The sequence below is a fragment of the Paralichthys olivaceus genome, chromosome 20 (genome assembly GCF_024713975.1).
Source record: "Paralichthys olivaceus isolate ysfri-2021 chromosome 20, ASM2471397v2, whole genome shotgun sequence".
NCBI classification, from domain to species: domain Eukaryota; kingdom Metazoa; phylum Chordata; class Actinopteri; order Pleuronectiformes; family Paralichthyidae; genus Paralichthys; species Paralichthys olivaceus.
This window is the reverse complement of record NC_091112.1, coordinates 18,275,821-18,292,142: the sequence shown is the minus strand read 5'-3', so window position 1 is coordinate 18,292,142 and position 16,322 is coordinate 18,275,821. Positions and strand designations below refer to the sequence as shown.

At 41.5% G+C, this 16,322-nt stretch overlaps 2 protein-coding genes across 2 annotated transcripts in view; one reads left to right on the top strand and one right to left on the bottom strand.

The window, feature by feature from the left end:
- LOC109631885 (ubiquitin-conjugating enzyme E2 E2) overlaps positions 1-4,757 on the bottom strand; it is a 56,824-nt gene extending 52,067 nt beyond the window's left edge. The window contains exons 1-3 of the mRNA XM_020090919.2: positions 4,655-4,757; positions 4,353-4,553; positions 1,528-1,725 (exon numbers count right to left, since the gene is read on the bottom strand). Of these exons, the coding sequence (XP_019946478.1) occupies positions 1,528-1,718 (191 nt within the window). The 5' untranslated portion in view covers positions 1,719-1,725; positions 4,353-4,553; positions 4,655-4,757. The remainder of the gene's footprint in view (positions 1-1,527; positions 1,726-4,352; positions 4,554-4,654) is intronic.
- A 1,960-nt stretch (positions 4,758-6,717) lies between these two features.
- sf3a3 (splicing factor 3a, subunit 3) lies at positions 6,718-13,661 on the top strand. The gene is made up of 17 exons (XM_020090316.2): positions 6,718-6,963; positions 7,082-7,129; positions 7,729-7,781; positions 7,946-8,051; positions 8,139-8,211; positions 8,547-8,638; positions 8,741-8,823; positions 9,782-9,920; positions 10,028-10,096; positions 10,207-10,274; positions 11,277-11,384; positions 11,480-11,549; positions 11,671-11,835; positions 12,812-12,922; positions 13,070-13,160; positions 13,250-13,305; positions 13,400-13,661. The coding sequence occupies exons 1-17, from the start codon at positions 6,868-6,870 to the stop codon at positions 13,475-13,477; spliced, it is 1,506 nt and encodes a 501-aa protein (XP_019945875.1). The 5' UTR covers positions 6,718-6,867; the 3' UTR covers positions 13,478-13,661.
- Positions 13,662-16,322: the final 2,661 nt, after the last annotated feature.

The window sequence follows — 16,322 nt, the reverse complement described above, 5'->3', positions numbered from 1 at the left end:
TACACTCTGCTTATGAGCCAACTTAAATCACAGCAGGGAAAATCCCTTCACTATGACTACCCTTAAGTGACCTGTCTCATTCAATATATAAACCATTTCCGACTACTTATAATATTTATAAACCAGTGCAGCACTAAGAAGGCCTGCTAGAAAAGGATTTCTGAAGGTTGCACATCTGAACAATTTCTATAACAGACTTCTGGCCAGATAACACATCATACAAACAAGCACTTTTCTTTTCCTGATTGTGGCTGTGTGGAACAGTTACAAACCCTTTGGTTTCAAACGGAGTCAGATGACACATTGGACAATTTGTCTATTTCAACATAGTCTGGCCTTTACGCTGTGACCACACCAAATGCAAATTTTCCAAGCGGTTAAACACAAAGTCGTAGATTCAAATTTTTCACCTCTCTCCCTGGGCGACACGAATGACACAAATGGTGCAAAAAGCGCAAATGATTGTGTCATTTGCATTAGAAACGACAGTCAGACTGGATAAAAACCTAATTTGATCTTTGTCAACACAAATAATGTAGGGGATTATTTGCATATAGGATCGGATCTCAGGATCAAGTGTGACCAGAGCCAAATTGTCCTGACAGAACTGATCTTTGGCACAAGTATAGTTCAAGTAACTGCTGGTGTGCCAGGATAAACTGGTTACAACTGCATGTCTGATTGTCAAATAGCTTTGGAACTCCCCACCCAGACACATTTCCAACATTACATTAGGAGCTGAGACCCACCATTTCCCCTAACTTTTGAAAACCAAGATAGTGAAATATTTCATTCCGTCATTGGCCAGCAGTGCAGAGATGAGAAAGGAGGTTTTGAACTTCTCTCTCACGCTCTCTTTTTCCATTCATTATAGAACTGTTCCAGGAGAGACACTGAAACTGTGCACAGTTATAATGAGAAATGATACCTTGCCCCCATCTCTGTGAAGGCCTTCAAGCGTGGCTGGTTGGAAGAGCTACAGACACATCTGGTGGTTGGATAACACACCATACAAATCATGTCAATGACCTCCATCTTACAAGCACAACTGACCACTAAAATCTTGCTCTGTTGTCAATGGTGCACTATTTCACAGTTTTTTTTAAAGGCACATTATCAAGATAGTAAGATGCACCTTCATTACATCGGAGGGTGTACACTGTGCATGTTACACACTGTTTATGTACAAAGGGAAAGCGCACAAACTGAGAAATGTTGTTCATCCCTGGCAAATCTGCCATGAGTAATTTAGGTAGAGTGAATATTCTGTATTTTTGCTTCATAAATAACTTAAATGATGAAAAACTACAGAGTCATTTTGATTCTTTTTCTGTACAAGCACAGAGAATCACAAGTTAAATGCTCACTGTTCCCACTGACGGATGATTGCTTTCAAAGTCAAAACTCAACACAGCAGCGAGGAAGGACAGAACAAGCAAGTCGCAAGTGAGCAGTGGAACAAAGCGATTGGGGCAGAGCAGGCAGCAGAGAGCACAGACTATAAGACGATCAGAGCAGGGACTATACCTCTTGGCGCTGGTGGAGAGCTTGGCAGCGGTCTTGCTGGAGATTTTGGCCTCCTTCTTTTTGGGCTGGGTCTGGTCCCGCTGCTCGGGGCCCGACTGTTCCGGAGGAGCCGCTTCCCTCTGCTCAGCGTCCGAGCTTCCCCCACTGGTGTTGGGGCTGTCGTCCGGCCTCGGCTGCACCTCACTGGACATGCTGACACTGCAAACACACAGGCGGCGTAAAGCACATGCGGTGTAAAGAAAAGACACACAACCAGAGAGGGTCTGAGCGTCTCATCAGAGGGATGAGTCCATCATCAGGATGTGTCAATTCTCACACCTGCTATTCTTACAGAATCCACTGTAATCAACAGGGATGATGTTAATGTCCTGACATGATTTTAACTTACTGCTGACACAATTATTTTCATTAGCCATTAATAATCTCTGTATTGCTTTTTCCATGTTTTTTTACAATAGTGCAGCAAATCAGATGTGTAGAGTTTTTCATAAGGAGGAAGAACATGTATTCAATATACTTAGGGCTAATGATTATTAAATTAAGAATTATACTGCAGTTTATTTTGTTGACAAAGAGAATCATGCTCTGATTTATAAACACCAATGTCTATTAGATATAAGATACTTAAAGCAATTTCCCTGAGCTAAAAACTCACACGGAAAGACACACATCTATTCAAAAATAGAACACCTTTTCACAAAAGAACAGAGAATATTTGCCTGAAAAAAAGGGGCTTTTCTAACCTGAGGATCTGGGATGTGTCATTGTGTCTATTAATCCATCATCAGGAAATTAATAGCAGATATTCCCTGGTCCCAGCCTGTCAAAATCCAACATTTTCTGGCTTCTTAAGAGATCAAGCTGAATATCTATTACTTTTTGGGTCGGTCAAACCAAACGAGACATATTGTTAATAGAATGAAAATCACCAGGGGCTCTGGGAACCTGTTAGGGGCATTTTACAGTTATATATTTTATGCACCACACGATGAATCACTCATACATGCAAAAAACGACTGAATCAATGATGAAAGCCGTCATAAGTGGCAGCTCCACAGGGATACCTACAGAGGTACAGTTTAATATGTAAAACACAGACCACAGATCCTCAGAATCAGCTGAGTTGAGCATCTGTTGGTCATATGTCTCAATGATGTAAGACACAAAGAAGGTCATCATCTGTCTCGCTCTCTCTCTCTCTGTGCGTGTGCGTGTGCACGCCAACCTCAAGGTGAAGGCCTTTATTTACAATGCCAGGTCTGGCCGTATGAAAAATGTATGACAGATGAGCAAATGTGAGGGCGGAGATGAATATGAAATTGGGCAGAAGCGAGGACAGACTGTTCGATAAACATGACAGCGGCTCTGGCAAGCTCACTCTGCCTCTGACATTTGACTAACAGCACTGCGTGCACAATCTGATGCAATTATCTGCATTTGGTGGTGAGTTGATATGGGGGATAATGGGTTGGGGTGTTAGGATAGCACACGTGGGGCATTATTCCAAAGGTTAGGACTCCCACGTGCTCTGGGGAATGGTGTCCCTCTCATGGTGCGCTGGGCGGCTGTGACTTTGTTGGAAGCGGATTGTCTACTAAGCAGAGGGATGGTGGCTCGATCCCCAGCTCCATTCCACATGCTGAAGAGTCCTTGGGCAAGACATTGAATCCTGAATTGCCCCTGATAGCGGTGTCAGCTGTGCGTAAATTATGTGTTATAGAAAAATGCATATATGTTTGTAATATTGGTGAATGTGACTTGTACTGTAAAGGGCTTTGTGTGGTCAATAATCACAGACAATAAAACTATTATTATTTCTGTGTGGGAAACGATGCGTCTCCAGTTGTCAGGTGTACACAGCAGTATACTGTGTCACCCTGGGTTCTTGCCTACAGAGATGGGGCAAATGTGTGTTTTATTGCCCCTTTAGGTTTGAAACTGTTAAAAGAAACACCTCAATCACAACTGCCAACCTTAGGAAAGGATTCTTTGTGTTAGTGAGCAGACCTGATAGAATATCACACCCCACAGAGGGAGAGAGCAGCCATAGTCCATATCATGACAAATTCCCTTATCTCTAGGCAATTAGCAAAATGCTGCCTTGCAAGACAAACACTTTTTATTTCACTTTCAGTATTTTTTTGCTAAATAGGTAAATAAATACATTTAAACTTTTTCATTTCGCCCTGTAAGTCAAACTCACATATTTAAGTGGGTATGGTTTATACCATGTTTAGAGTATACCTGGCAGCTCTGACCGAGAAGTTTAAATTCGCCTGAATTCGAGTGCAGTTTGGTGCAGTGGGTGTTCACCGAATTTAACGTTGGCACCTAATGACTTTAAAAGCCTGTGATCTTATTGCTGTTAAGTGCGTAAAAACGTGTTTTACACGAGGAAGCGTCTAAAATGACTGATATTTGGAAGGAGTTCGGGAAGGCGCGCTGTTTGGAGTCGATCTGGAGCAGAAAAAGGCACGCGTCGAGGTGGTGAGGGTGGGGGGGGGCGGGTAAGCTGTCGAGGAGCCCCCGGTCCCATGTTCTTCTCGCAGTCTTATCAGTAACAGTTAACAGGGTACGTCTTTGTGAGAACGATCCGACACCCAGTCTGAGAGCACAAGCGGAGCTCTCGGTGACCACCGCAAAATCTGCTCCGGCACAAAAGACAGAATACCCCCCCCCCTTCCTCTCTCCCCCCCACTCCCCCTTTCTCTCTGTCTTCCCAACCAACCACCGCCGCCCCCTCCCTCCACAAAGATAACGTAATACACCTTTATTCCGTTGGCAGACTTGCGCTCATGTGGAGCAGAAGACGGCGGGCGGCTCACCTCTGTAAGCGGGCAGGGCGCACAGCGGCAGGAGAGACGAGATGTGTTAAATGTCCACAGTTTGTTCGGTAATCCGCTGCACTGGCCGTCCGCTGCTCCCCGTGTCCGCTGCCTTCACTGACTGCTGCTGCTGCCGGAGAATGTGCGCCGAGCCGCGGCCGTCAGGCTACACGAGGCTACAGGCGCCGTTTCCGGTGGTAGCTGGTAAAATAAAAGCCCGAGTGTTTATTTTTGGAGCACAAACAGGAGCGTTTTAAAGAGATAGTTCACCCCAAAATAAAATGAATTCATTATCTACTTACCACTATGCCGATGGAGGGGTGGGTGAAGTGTTTGAGCCCACAAACCACTTTTGGAGTTTCAGGGGTAAACGGCACTGCAGCCACATCCAATACAATTGAAGAAAATGGTGACTCCTTCTTCAGACATAGCAAGTGGGAGTGTTGATGAAGTTTCAGACAAGCCACAGAAACATAATAAAAGCGGTGTCTTACACGTTGAAGATACCAACAAAGATCTCAAGAGAGTTTATGATGCCGTTATCTATGTGCTGTAAAAAAAAACACATATGATAGCTACAGCAGAATTTATACGTAAGCCAACATCCTGCCTCTGCCTGCTGCTCCACCCCTCACCTGAACCCGTATCCTCATGAGTTCATGTCTAAAAAAGGCGATAGTGATTATTTATGTGGATGTCCAAAAGTCCACTAAAGGTTTCCACAGTTCTTTGAATTCTCCTGCCTTCATTCTCATAATGTAAGTCAGTCTCTCCAATTTATTTGCAAGATGCTGTCTCCTTCGCCCATAGATTATTAAAGGTAGATCAATTTATTGAAAGACGTTCTGTGGATATTTACAAAGTACACACAGTTTTGATTGGTAAGGCACCTTCAGTCCAACAGTCTAATTTATAGTATTAAAAACCATTTTCCAGTATCTTTGTAATTTTGACATTTCCTATACACAGTGGAACATTGAATCCATTCTTTTCGAACATTTCACACAAGTTTACAGGATATCAGGGGACCAGCGGTTCAGTTTGACTGGGGTAATGGCTGTAGGAAATTATTATCTTTGGGCTACTATTGTGCACCTTACTGAATCAGAAAGTGTGCATGGATGCTGGACAAATGTAAATTGTGGCCCCTTTATTTTCCCAGATTTTGAAAAATCCTAGCTCTGCAACTGGCATATTTTTATAATAAACATATTTGCACAGCTATTTGCGTGATGAAAAAAGCACAGGCATGTCCATGCATCTGTTATCTACTCATTTTAATATCATGACATGCAAAGTCTATCTCTTTCGAATGTAGTTTTCTTAAAAGCTTATGTTGTTACATTGTGGTCCGGTTGTAACATGATCACAAATTTTACTTCATCTCCTTCAACACACTTGTTTTTTCTTTGGGGAACCAGATTCCCAAAAATCATAACATATGCAAACTTGAAATAATGATTAATATAGTGGCTTTTTCCAAATCTAAATAGAGCAACAACTATTAACTACTTCGACATCTTAAATATAACATTTCAGTCAATTTACACTACTCTCCTATCGTTTTAGCTCAGTCTTTTTCTTGTAGAAAAAAGAGCTAAAGCACAAAATTTGGATTCAGCTATGAAACGCTTAGTCTATTTGATTATCATGAAATCAAAAATAACTTGCAATCGAGGGGAGAGTGATGTGTGAAGCCAACATCCTCCTCTCCATTTTTGCCCACAATACAGCAAATCATCACACAACCCCACTTTGGGATCTTTTAAAACCAAACCAAGCGAACAACGTATTTTATTCTTAGGTGGAGAAATTCAACTTCCGGTTTTCTCTTTTTTACAGAAACTTGACCAGGCAGACCTCCTCCGTGCGCGCTCCCAGGCGAGTGCGCGCAGAGCGTTACGGCAGGCTTTGATGATCGTAGACTACAAAGGAAGTGGAAATGAGAGGGAGATCATGCTGCCTGTCAACCCGCCGCATCCTGGAAGTGTGCATTAAGATTCCAGAGGCAGCCTCCTGCATTTTTAATGCTGTTCAGTTAACAGAGCTGCAGCTGATCATGCCTCAGCTCCGGTCACACACAGCTGTGGAGGGCACGGGCCCAGATGTTGACCCCATTATCCAATCAATTCAAAGCACTGGGGCTTGTTAATGATCAGTAAACACATCAATATTAGAATGTACTAATTATAAACAACAAAGTTACATTCCTCGACTTCCATCATGATGTGATTGTCTTGAGCGAATAAATAATGGTGAACAAATGAAATGACATTTTCAAAATTCCGTTGTCTTTATTTGTCCCCGGTCTGTTTTTCCGACCACGCTGCGGAACTCTTTTTCCCGTGGTTTATGTTTCCCTACGCCGGGTACGCTGACGGACGCTGGCTTCCTATCATGCGCCATTGAAAATAAACGTAGCCCACACGGCGGCGGCTACTTTCTTTCATTTCTCTAGCAGTCAGTCAGTGGGCCTGTTTTACTCTGAAGTAAAGGTCCGACACCCTCTGAGACGATGGAGACTATTCTGGAGCAGCAGCGTCGCTACCACGAGGAGAAGGAGAGGCTAATGGATGCGAAAACTAAAGAGATGTTACACAAGAAGTCCACGGTAAGATTAGCGGTTTATGCTAGCTTTAGCGCGACTGCTAACCTAACGCTGCAAACACAAGAGACGTCTGCAAACTGAATGGACGTTTTAAAGTGGACATGTGTTCTTTTCGTTGCAGCTGCGGGAACAGATCAACTCTGACCACCGAACAAGAGCCATGTTGGATGTAAGCAAGTTTTGATTTGGCATAAATACCGACCGGCTAACGCTAGCACCGGCTACAAGTTAGAGAGGTAGAAGAAGAAGGGATACTTTATTATTAATCCCTCAAGGGGAAATTCTATTTTAGCCTTCTCTTGCGTTACAATTTAAATGCGAATGTTTCAAATATAACCCAGTATCATGCTATTGTATAAAACTGCTTTACAAGTGAAAATGTAGCTAGTAAGAAGAGTGGACCACCAAGAATCTCCACCGTAAAAGCGATCACTTCCATGCACTTCCATCACAAGATGCTTGAAGGCACTTCACTATAAACTTTGTTCGTATTTGTAGAATCTACTGGACTATTCGCCATTCAAGTGATCCACCAAAAAGCTCCAACTGAAGGGAAACGTCCATATCTGATCGATAACCCCTTTATCTATGCATCTATCTATGCACTTATTAGCAGCTTGATGTTTAAAGTTAAGTCGTTTAAATAATACACTTACCTTTGTTAAATGAAACAGTGATGTGGGAGGGTGAAACTCAGAAAAACAAACCTGTGTGATTCCACTATGTTAGTTTATTATGGCTGCTGATAGTCTGTTCATCTTTTGACAGAGGTATATGGACGTGAGCTCAAATCTCAGAGACTCCTACGAAGATAAAGATGGGTAAGTCTTCTTTATATAATTAACCTGGTCTGGTTCACATGTGTATAAATGTTCCCTCTCGTATCATGTTCCTTTGAATTGTTAAACACAGTATCTGTTGTGTTGTCTGAACCTTTTCACAATCATTTTTCAAATCTCATGTTCCATTTTATTTCTTTGGACAGAATGAGGAAGGATGAGCTTGGTGCCATCTCAGGACCAAATGAGTTTGCAGAGTTCTACAACAGACTGAAACAGATAAAGGAGTTTCACAGAAAGCATCCGAATGAGGTAGTTCACCTCTGTGAGTTGTGAGCTGTGCTCTGTTAATTTTCATAAGCTGAATATTAACAATGTTGTTGTGTGGATTTGTTGTAGATTTCCATTCCGATGTCTGTAGAGTTTGAAGAGCTGATGAAGGCCAGAGACAACCCCAGCGAGGAGGCTCAGAGTAAGAACAGATTCACTGTAAATAAAGTTGATGTAGTTGGTTCTGTCCCTCTGAAACAGTCTCTTTCTAAGAAAGACGCGGTGTGGAGCAGTTAGACACAGAAATGCATCATTAGTATTCCTTTAGGCTATACTGTAGTGTGACACAACACGGCAGAGCACTGATGCTTAAATTAGCACACAAGTGCTGCTGGCTAGATTTTTATGGACACTGACGTTACCTTCTGGTAGGTAGCCTACCATCATTTGGATGTGCCCTAGTTTAAAGTAAATAAGTTAATATTGGTGTTCTGTAACAGACGATTACAACTGAGGGAAATTGTTTTTCTTCCACAGACCTGGTGGAGTTCACTGATGAGGAAGGATACGGCCGTTACCTCGATCTCCACGACTGCTACTTGAAGTACATCAACTTGAAGGGAGCTGAGGTTGGGATATTTTAAATCTGCATCATTTAACTCTTCACCTCCAAACTTAACGTTTCTTTGATTTTTAAAAAAATCCAATATCTCTCCTTTGTGTTTGTTCAGAAACCAGAGTATATCGCGTACCTGTCTGCGTTCGACCAGCTCTTTGACATCCCCAAAGACAGAAAAAATGCTGAATACAAAAAGTAGGTCCATCATGTTTATTCCAGAAGTGACCACTGAGTCCTGAGTGGAAAAATTGGTTGCCTTCAAATGGAACAAGTGAGCACGTAGTTACATTGTGGGTAGTGGTGTACTGTGGTGTGGTGGCTGTGCCATGGGTCCAGGTGGCTGAGTTGTGTGAAAACCCCTGCTATCCAACAGCAACATGGGCGCCGATATAAGTGTGACTGCCGCTGTCTAGTAATAAACAGTAAAGCCAGCAAGCAGGTTGGTCATGTAATGCATACATTACCATGTATTCAATTATCATCCAATGGAAAAATTAATTACCATGTCATTTGGCATTTGTAAAAGTCACCAAACTTGTAAAGCCAGAGCTTTCAGAAATTTCAGAGGTTAAAACCACAAGAGAGAGGCATTCATTTAGATCCTTTTGAACATGTTTAACTTGAGCCTATTTGAAGTCAGCAAATATCCAGCTGTTGAGACCACAGACTGTAAAGATGGACTATGCGTCTTCATTTCCTCCTGTTGTACAAAGATAAAACCAGGGTATCTCTGATCTGGCGCTGCCATGTTGCACATTTGATGTCTTGGAGTCGATTCATACACTCAACCAATTACAAATCAGTCTCAGCTGTCAATCATGACATTTCCATTTTTAGTTGAAACCAAACTCGGAAACATGGACACTTAAAATTACACAAACCAACTTTGGGGAAAAAGGGTTAGTATTAAATTTAAACATTGAGTTTTTAATTGCTCCATGTCCAATTCTTTACTCTATACCCCCTGTACTGCGTCCTGCCACCAGGGGGTGATCATATGTTTTGGCTTCACTTTGTAGAGCTATAAGCCATATATCTATGCAAATTCACTGGTTGAGACAGCAGGTTGTACAGCAGTAAATAGATAGTTTGTCTGAATGTGTAGATGTGGAGAACTGTTTTCACGCTAACATGTGATGCTGTGTGCGTGCAGGTATCTGGAAATGCTGCTCGAATACCTGCAGGACTACACAGACAGGGTCAAACCCTTACTGGACCAGAATGAGCTGTACGGCAAAGTGCTGTTGGACTTTGAGAAGAAGTGGGACAATGGGACCTTCCCAGGCTGGCCTGTGAGTTCCACTGTCAGCTGCTACTTTTGTGTGGACGCCTCAGGTTTTTATTTATTCACCTTGTGTGACCTGATGTTTGTTTCTTCATCTGCTTCTCTGGACTATAGAAAGAGACAAGTAGTGCCATGACACATGCTGGAGCTCATCTGGACCTTTCAGCATTTTCTTCTTGGGAGGTAAGAGAAACTAATGACACTTAAACTGATTTATCACTGATTATTATTACAAAGTTTGGTCGCTCATGCCTCTGCTGATGTTTTTTTTTTTGTCTTATTCTGTCCCACAGGAGTTGGCCTCTTTGGGTCTGGACAGATTGAAGTCTGCTCTCATGGCGCTGGGACTGAAGTGTGGAGGGTGAGTGCGTAGTTTACATTTAGAAATAATGTAACGTTAAAGCATCAGTTATTTAAAAACTAGCACACTGTGACTCCATGTAGAATTACTTTGCAAGTAGCCCCAGTTCTTACATGGTAGCTTTTCTGGAGACATTATTCACTGTAGGAACAAAACATGTAGCCACTGTGACGAGTTCTGCTTTGGTCCACCATGCTCTGTGTTCAGTTTAAGGACAAGTTCCTCGATCTAAATTTTGGATCTGCACAGAAGGATATTACATAAGTAGTTTTCAGATTCTTTCTTGTGAAGCAGCACCACAAGTGAAAACTAGGCTAGTTGGTTTTTGTCATTATTTATTATTGTGCCTCAGAAAATGTTATTATAAAAGGTTTCTGAACTGATTTTAAATGTAAAGCTCTTACACGATCATTGAGCCTTCAACATCGCAGCCAGTAGCTGTTACAGCTATAAACAGCACCACCTGTCTAAATCTGCAACTGGGGAAGCTACATTTAGCACACCGATAAATCAGTGTGAGACCAGCTGTGTAACCATACCATCATTTTAAGCTCTGTCTGACTGGCAGTTATAATGAAAATGATGAGCATGAAATGTTTAGATGTAATGATGATATTAAAGATAGCATAATAATATTTGTTGTTGAGTAGTATCGGAGAGATACCTGCAGAATATGACAAAGAGATGGAGAGAGATACTTAGCGTTAAAAACCAGCACTATAACCAGTCTCCCTCCAAAAAGGAGTAAAGATAGTCCAGGTACCAGCCGACACCAACACACAGCCTGGAAGCTGCCAAACGGCCCACTGGCTCTGGTGCAACAAAACCCAGAAACACACACAGCACTGTAGTTATAACACTTTTAAACCACACCACCCCCACGATAAATGTTGACAATACATCTATCACTTCATCTTGGTCACTGGTAGCAGGTGGAGGCGGTACAGAGAACATGTAGGACAGTATAACTTGCTTGATGTGTGAATGTGTTGTGTTGTGCAGAACTCTGGAGGAGAGAGCTCAGAGACTGTTCAGCACGAAAGGCAAATCCCTGGAATCACTGGACCCTTCACTGTTCGCTAAGAATCCCAAAGCCAAAGGGCCCAAAAAGTAAGTAGGCGTAAAGACTCAGTGAAGCGCTGGCACTGACTCATGATGCAGTTTATTATATAATCCATCACAATTTACATCCATCACTTCTGCAGAGACACAGAGCGTAACAAGGAGATCGCCTTCCTGGAGGCTCAAGTGTATGAATATGTGGAGATCCTCGGGGTGAGTGACTATATCCTCAGATCAACTCTGCTCTGGAATTCATTTGAAAGTGCTGCACAGCCAATCTTAGTCAGCGTGGACTCAGACGTGGCACATGTCGTGTGTGTGTGTGTGGTTACAGGAGCAGAGGCAGCTGACTCACGAGAATGTGCAGAGGAAGCAGGCCAGGACCGGCGAGGAGCGCGAGGAGGAGGAGGAAGAGCAGCTCAGTGAGAGCGAGAGCGAAGACGAGGACAATGAAATCATCTACAACCCTAAGAACCTGCCGCTGGGCTGGGACGGCAAGGTGAGACTATGATTGTGCTTCAGTTCTCCTGCACTAAACAACACTAATCCAACATCCTTGATCACGACTTTAAACATGCATGAAGCCACGTGAGGGGAGCTGGTGGACTGTAGAAGCTGAACTGACATTCCTGCTTCTCTTAGTCTCTTATTCTCATGAAATGTGACAAGATCTCCCAGATGAAACTTTAAGTAATAAGACGGTTTATAAGCTGTGATTAAATTAATTTAACCTATTAAGTTCTAAGGACCTGAATAAAAGACACCCTAAAACCTAACTGTTTGAAAACAACCACCTTACACTTGAGGGTTTCTGAAAATTTAAAAGATGTTTACCAAAATGTTCATTTCTCAGTCTTTAAAGCAGATTGTGACTTTGCTGGCTTTGTATTTCATGTCTCTGAGATTCCTCCTCCTCAAAAATGTTTCTTACCCACTGAGCCTCTGAATCTTCTCCATTATTTTCATCAGTGAAACGCTGCTTCATTGACGCTCCTGTGGCTTAAATCACAGCTGCTTTCTGAAACACTACTTTGAAAACTGTGTGTGTTTGTAATTCGGGGGATTCCTGTCGTTCTTTAATCCCTTTTGACAGAGAAATACAATTGAGGCTTGAAATTTGAGTTTTACCATAAACCTGAATAAGCTATGAATAAGAAGAACACAGAATTATAATTAATGAAATACATGTATGCTTCTTTTTACATGTAATATAAACATAAATGCACATCGTTTTTGCATTGTTTATTGTGAAAAATAAGTTATATCATTGGTGCATATCAAACAAACATTGATGTCGGGCTCTAAAGTTGACCTCAGTAGGAAGTAAAATCCAGATATTTCTGTCTCTGCTGAATTAGTTTTATTAATAATCTTTCTTGTTGTGCATGTTGAAATCAGTTTATTATGAGTTGACTGTCCCATGCTGGTTGGGTGTTTCCCAAAACGTCATTTGAACTTGAATGTCTTCCTTCCAGCCGATTCCTTACTGGCTCTATAAACTCCACGGGCTGAACATCAACTACAACTGTGAGATCTGTGGAAACTACACCTACAGAGGACCCAAAGCCTTCCAGAGACACTTTGCAGTATGTTGTTTTATCTTCATGTTACAGAGTGTCTTACGTTTCCTTTTGTGTTTTTGCTCTTACTGTTGTGTTTACTGAATCTAATCACAGTGTGGTATCAGAAGTCAGACGAGTGTGAAACGGAACTTTTTGTGTTGCGTTCTGTAGGAATGGAGGCACGCTCATGGTATGCGCTGTCTTGGAATCCCCAACACCGCTCACTTTGCCAACGTCACTCAGATCGAGGACGCCGTCTCTTGTAAGATTTCCGAATCACCAACATCTGTCTGTTTGAAGTCATTTGGCAGTTTCTTTTAATAAGCATTTCATGTTTTGTTTCTTCAACAGTGTGGGCGAAACTGAAGTCCCAGAAGGCACTAGAGCGATGGCAGCCAGACACAGAGGTGAGGAATCTACACAGCTCATTGAGAAATAATGTCTCTCAGTGACGGTGTCCTTTAATATTCCTTCATTTGTCTTTTTATTCTCTGCCTTCAGGAAGAGTATGAGGACTCAAGTGGAAATGTGGTGAACAAGAAGACCTATGAGGATCTGAAGAGACAAGGCTTGTTGTAGAGAAGCACAGAGGAAATCAAAAGAGCGTCCTCTATTATGTGCTTGACTTTTTACCACGGATTTGTTTTTATTTGTAAGTACTAATGTTGTTTTACAGACTGTGTCCCATCCTTCATTCCTCCGTTTGATAAATTTGTAATGTGGCAACCATTGACTATTATAATAAACTCAGTACTTTATCACATGCTGTTTGTTAGTTTTTACTTTGCTACTGAATCAGGTTTATTATCAGCGGCCGAGCAGAGAGTGCGCTTGATTTATTGGTGCCTTTGACTCATTTATTTACTGAGAACACTTTGTATCTTGGACCACTCTGAGTTAAATAGTGTTCAGATACAGAAAGATGATACTGTAAGAAAATAAAGCTGTGGTGCCAGACCAGTTCGCAGCTTTCATTATGTAAGTTAATGACCGGACGGACGCACACATTCTCTGGAAGACGTGAACATTGCAGCGAGAGAACAATCCGATAACGAACTAGAATGGATGTTTCAGGAGAAATCTCCACCCCTCCCTCTCCTGTTGGATTCCTTGCTTGCCGCAGTGGATTTTTTGAGAGGTTATTAAGGAAATCGAAGGTCTGACAAAAAAAGACGGAGAAAGATTCTCCAGAAAAACACGAAACTTTGTTGACAGACATTTCCTCTCAGATTTTTGTTTTGTTTGATTCTGTTTTGTACCGAGAGTGAAATCCTATTCATCTTCACTGTAGGAGACGTCCTCCACATCAATATTAGTGTGTATTCATACAGACTCCATGCTGCCCTTGAAATCAAGAGAATTCTGGGTAAGGAGTCTCAGTTGGTCCTCCGCACATGCTTTGTCCTTTTTTTTATCAGGAAAATGAACAAACACCAAAAATTGTGTAAATTATCATTTATAATAATTGTAATTTATAACTACAAACACTTGATGGCTTCATGGAGAGCAACGAGCCCATTGTAATACCAACAATTAGAACTGCACAGTTTCCACAGCCAAAACATGTTGATCTATGATCTATAGAGCATCAGTAAATGATTGATTTTGAAAGAAAAACAACTACTGAGACATAATGTTTAACTCCCTGACAGCTCCAGCTTCTCCAGAGTAATCTGAGGTCAAGTCTCTGACAGTCCTGAGGACGAGCTGAACTGATCAATACTCACTGTGCCATTTTCGGGTGGCCACTGTTGGCGCTCATGTCTGCACCATACATTATTTAAAAAGCTCTGTTAAAGTTTGTTTGAGGTCTGTTCTGTTTTAAATTATTCGTTGGAATTATTGAGCATTAATGCTACGGAATAATTCTGATATCGACTCCAGGGGAATTAACACAGACCAAACAAACAGCTCATTCCAGACAGGCAGGTTTACAAGCACTGCACTAGTCCTTTAGAAAGAGGTGCAACAAACCCTGGGGAAATACAGAATACTGGATGTGTTCAAAATCTATACCTGTGGTCACTTTGAATCCTTACTTCTTTACGACCAATCCAGGCCTGCAGATGGTGCTGCCACGCCATGATTCTCTGGTGAATGGACTCGACTCTGTTCAGGACGAGACCCTATAGTGTAGCTGCAGTTCTAACATGAACTATGAGGTTATGAGAAAACAGATGACAAGGCTCTGGTGATTAACTTCATGCTGACCCTCAGACACTTTTAATTAAACAACTGCTGTAATTATATGTGCAACCCATCATTAGCTCTTATTAGCATTTTCCACTATCAGTGTATCAATATCAGTGTAATGACAACCATCATAAAAATCCTCTTTGCTCTGTCCATGATTAACATAATCCTGTCTGAAGTGAACATGAGAATATAAATATTGTTTTATGTCAGCATACAGCATATTTTAACAGATACCTAATAGTTGTTCTATTGAAGTAAAGGCACAGACTAAATGTTTCACAAATATGAAAATGTATTTTGATCAATTTCAGCGGTGGAAAGTAACTGTACATGTACTCAAGTACTACACTTGAGTTACATTTATTCATTTTTATTTTAGTTGGCAATTTATTTATCATTATTATTTATTTATTTCTACTGCACTACAACCCAGCAGGAAATATTCGTATATACCATTGGTAATGTTATTAGTAACCTCAGTGTTCTTCTTACTATCACAAGTAAAGTGTCTGCAATTATAAAACTACAATAGAGCTCTGGTGAATAAGGTATAATATTATAATAAGAATGCAGCCAATGGCTCTGGATCAGGAGGAAAGACTGACTGGGCCCCAAGATGTGAGGAACACTCACTCAGGTTTGATGATGTTATTTTTAAATGATCATAATATCTTTTCCACACACACACACACACACACACACGCACACACACACACACACACACACACACACACACACACACACACACACACACACACACACACACACACACACAGTGTCATATAAAAAAGGGCCCAAATCATATTTTTTCACATCTTAAGAGAAAACAGCCTCCTTAATATATCAGCATGTTTAGACTGTTACTATGGTGATGACAATAAGTATCTCATACATCCTATTTCAGTAGTACTTAGAGAAACAAACATTCAGGCTATTGTTACTCATTTTAAAACCCTGACATTAAAGAGAATAGACTTCCAAATACTAATGTTTGACTAATGATTTAATATATAGTCAGCTTCCTGGTGTAGTGTACACGTAAACTGTTAACGACTTGAAAACAACATTGGGCAACACATTTAGGAGTAATTGTTTTATTAAGAGGTTAATTCAAGTGGCAACACTTGAAAGGGTTAATTGGGTTCATCCCCTGGAGAACGTTAAGTGTTCTCAACAACCTCGTGCCCCTCAGGTTTGTGTATGTATGTGTGCTACCAGGTTTGAAGGT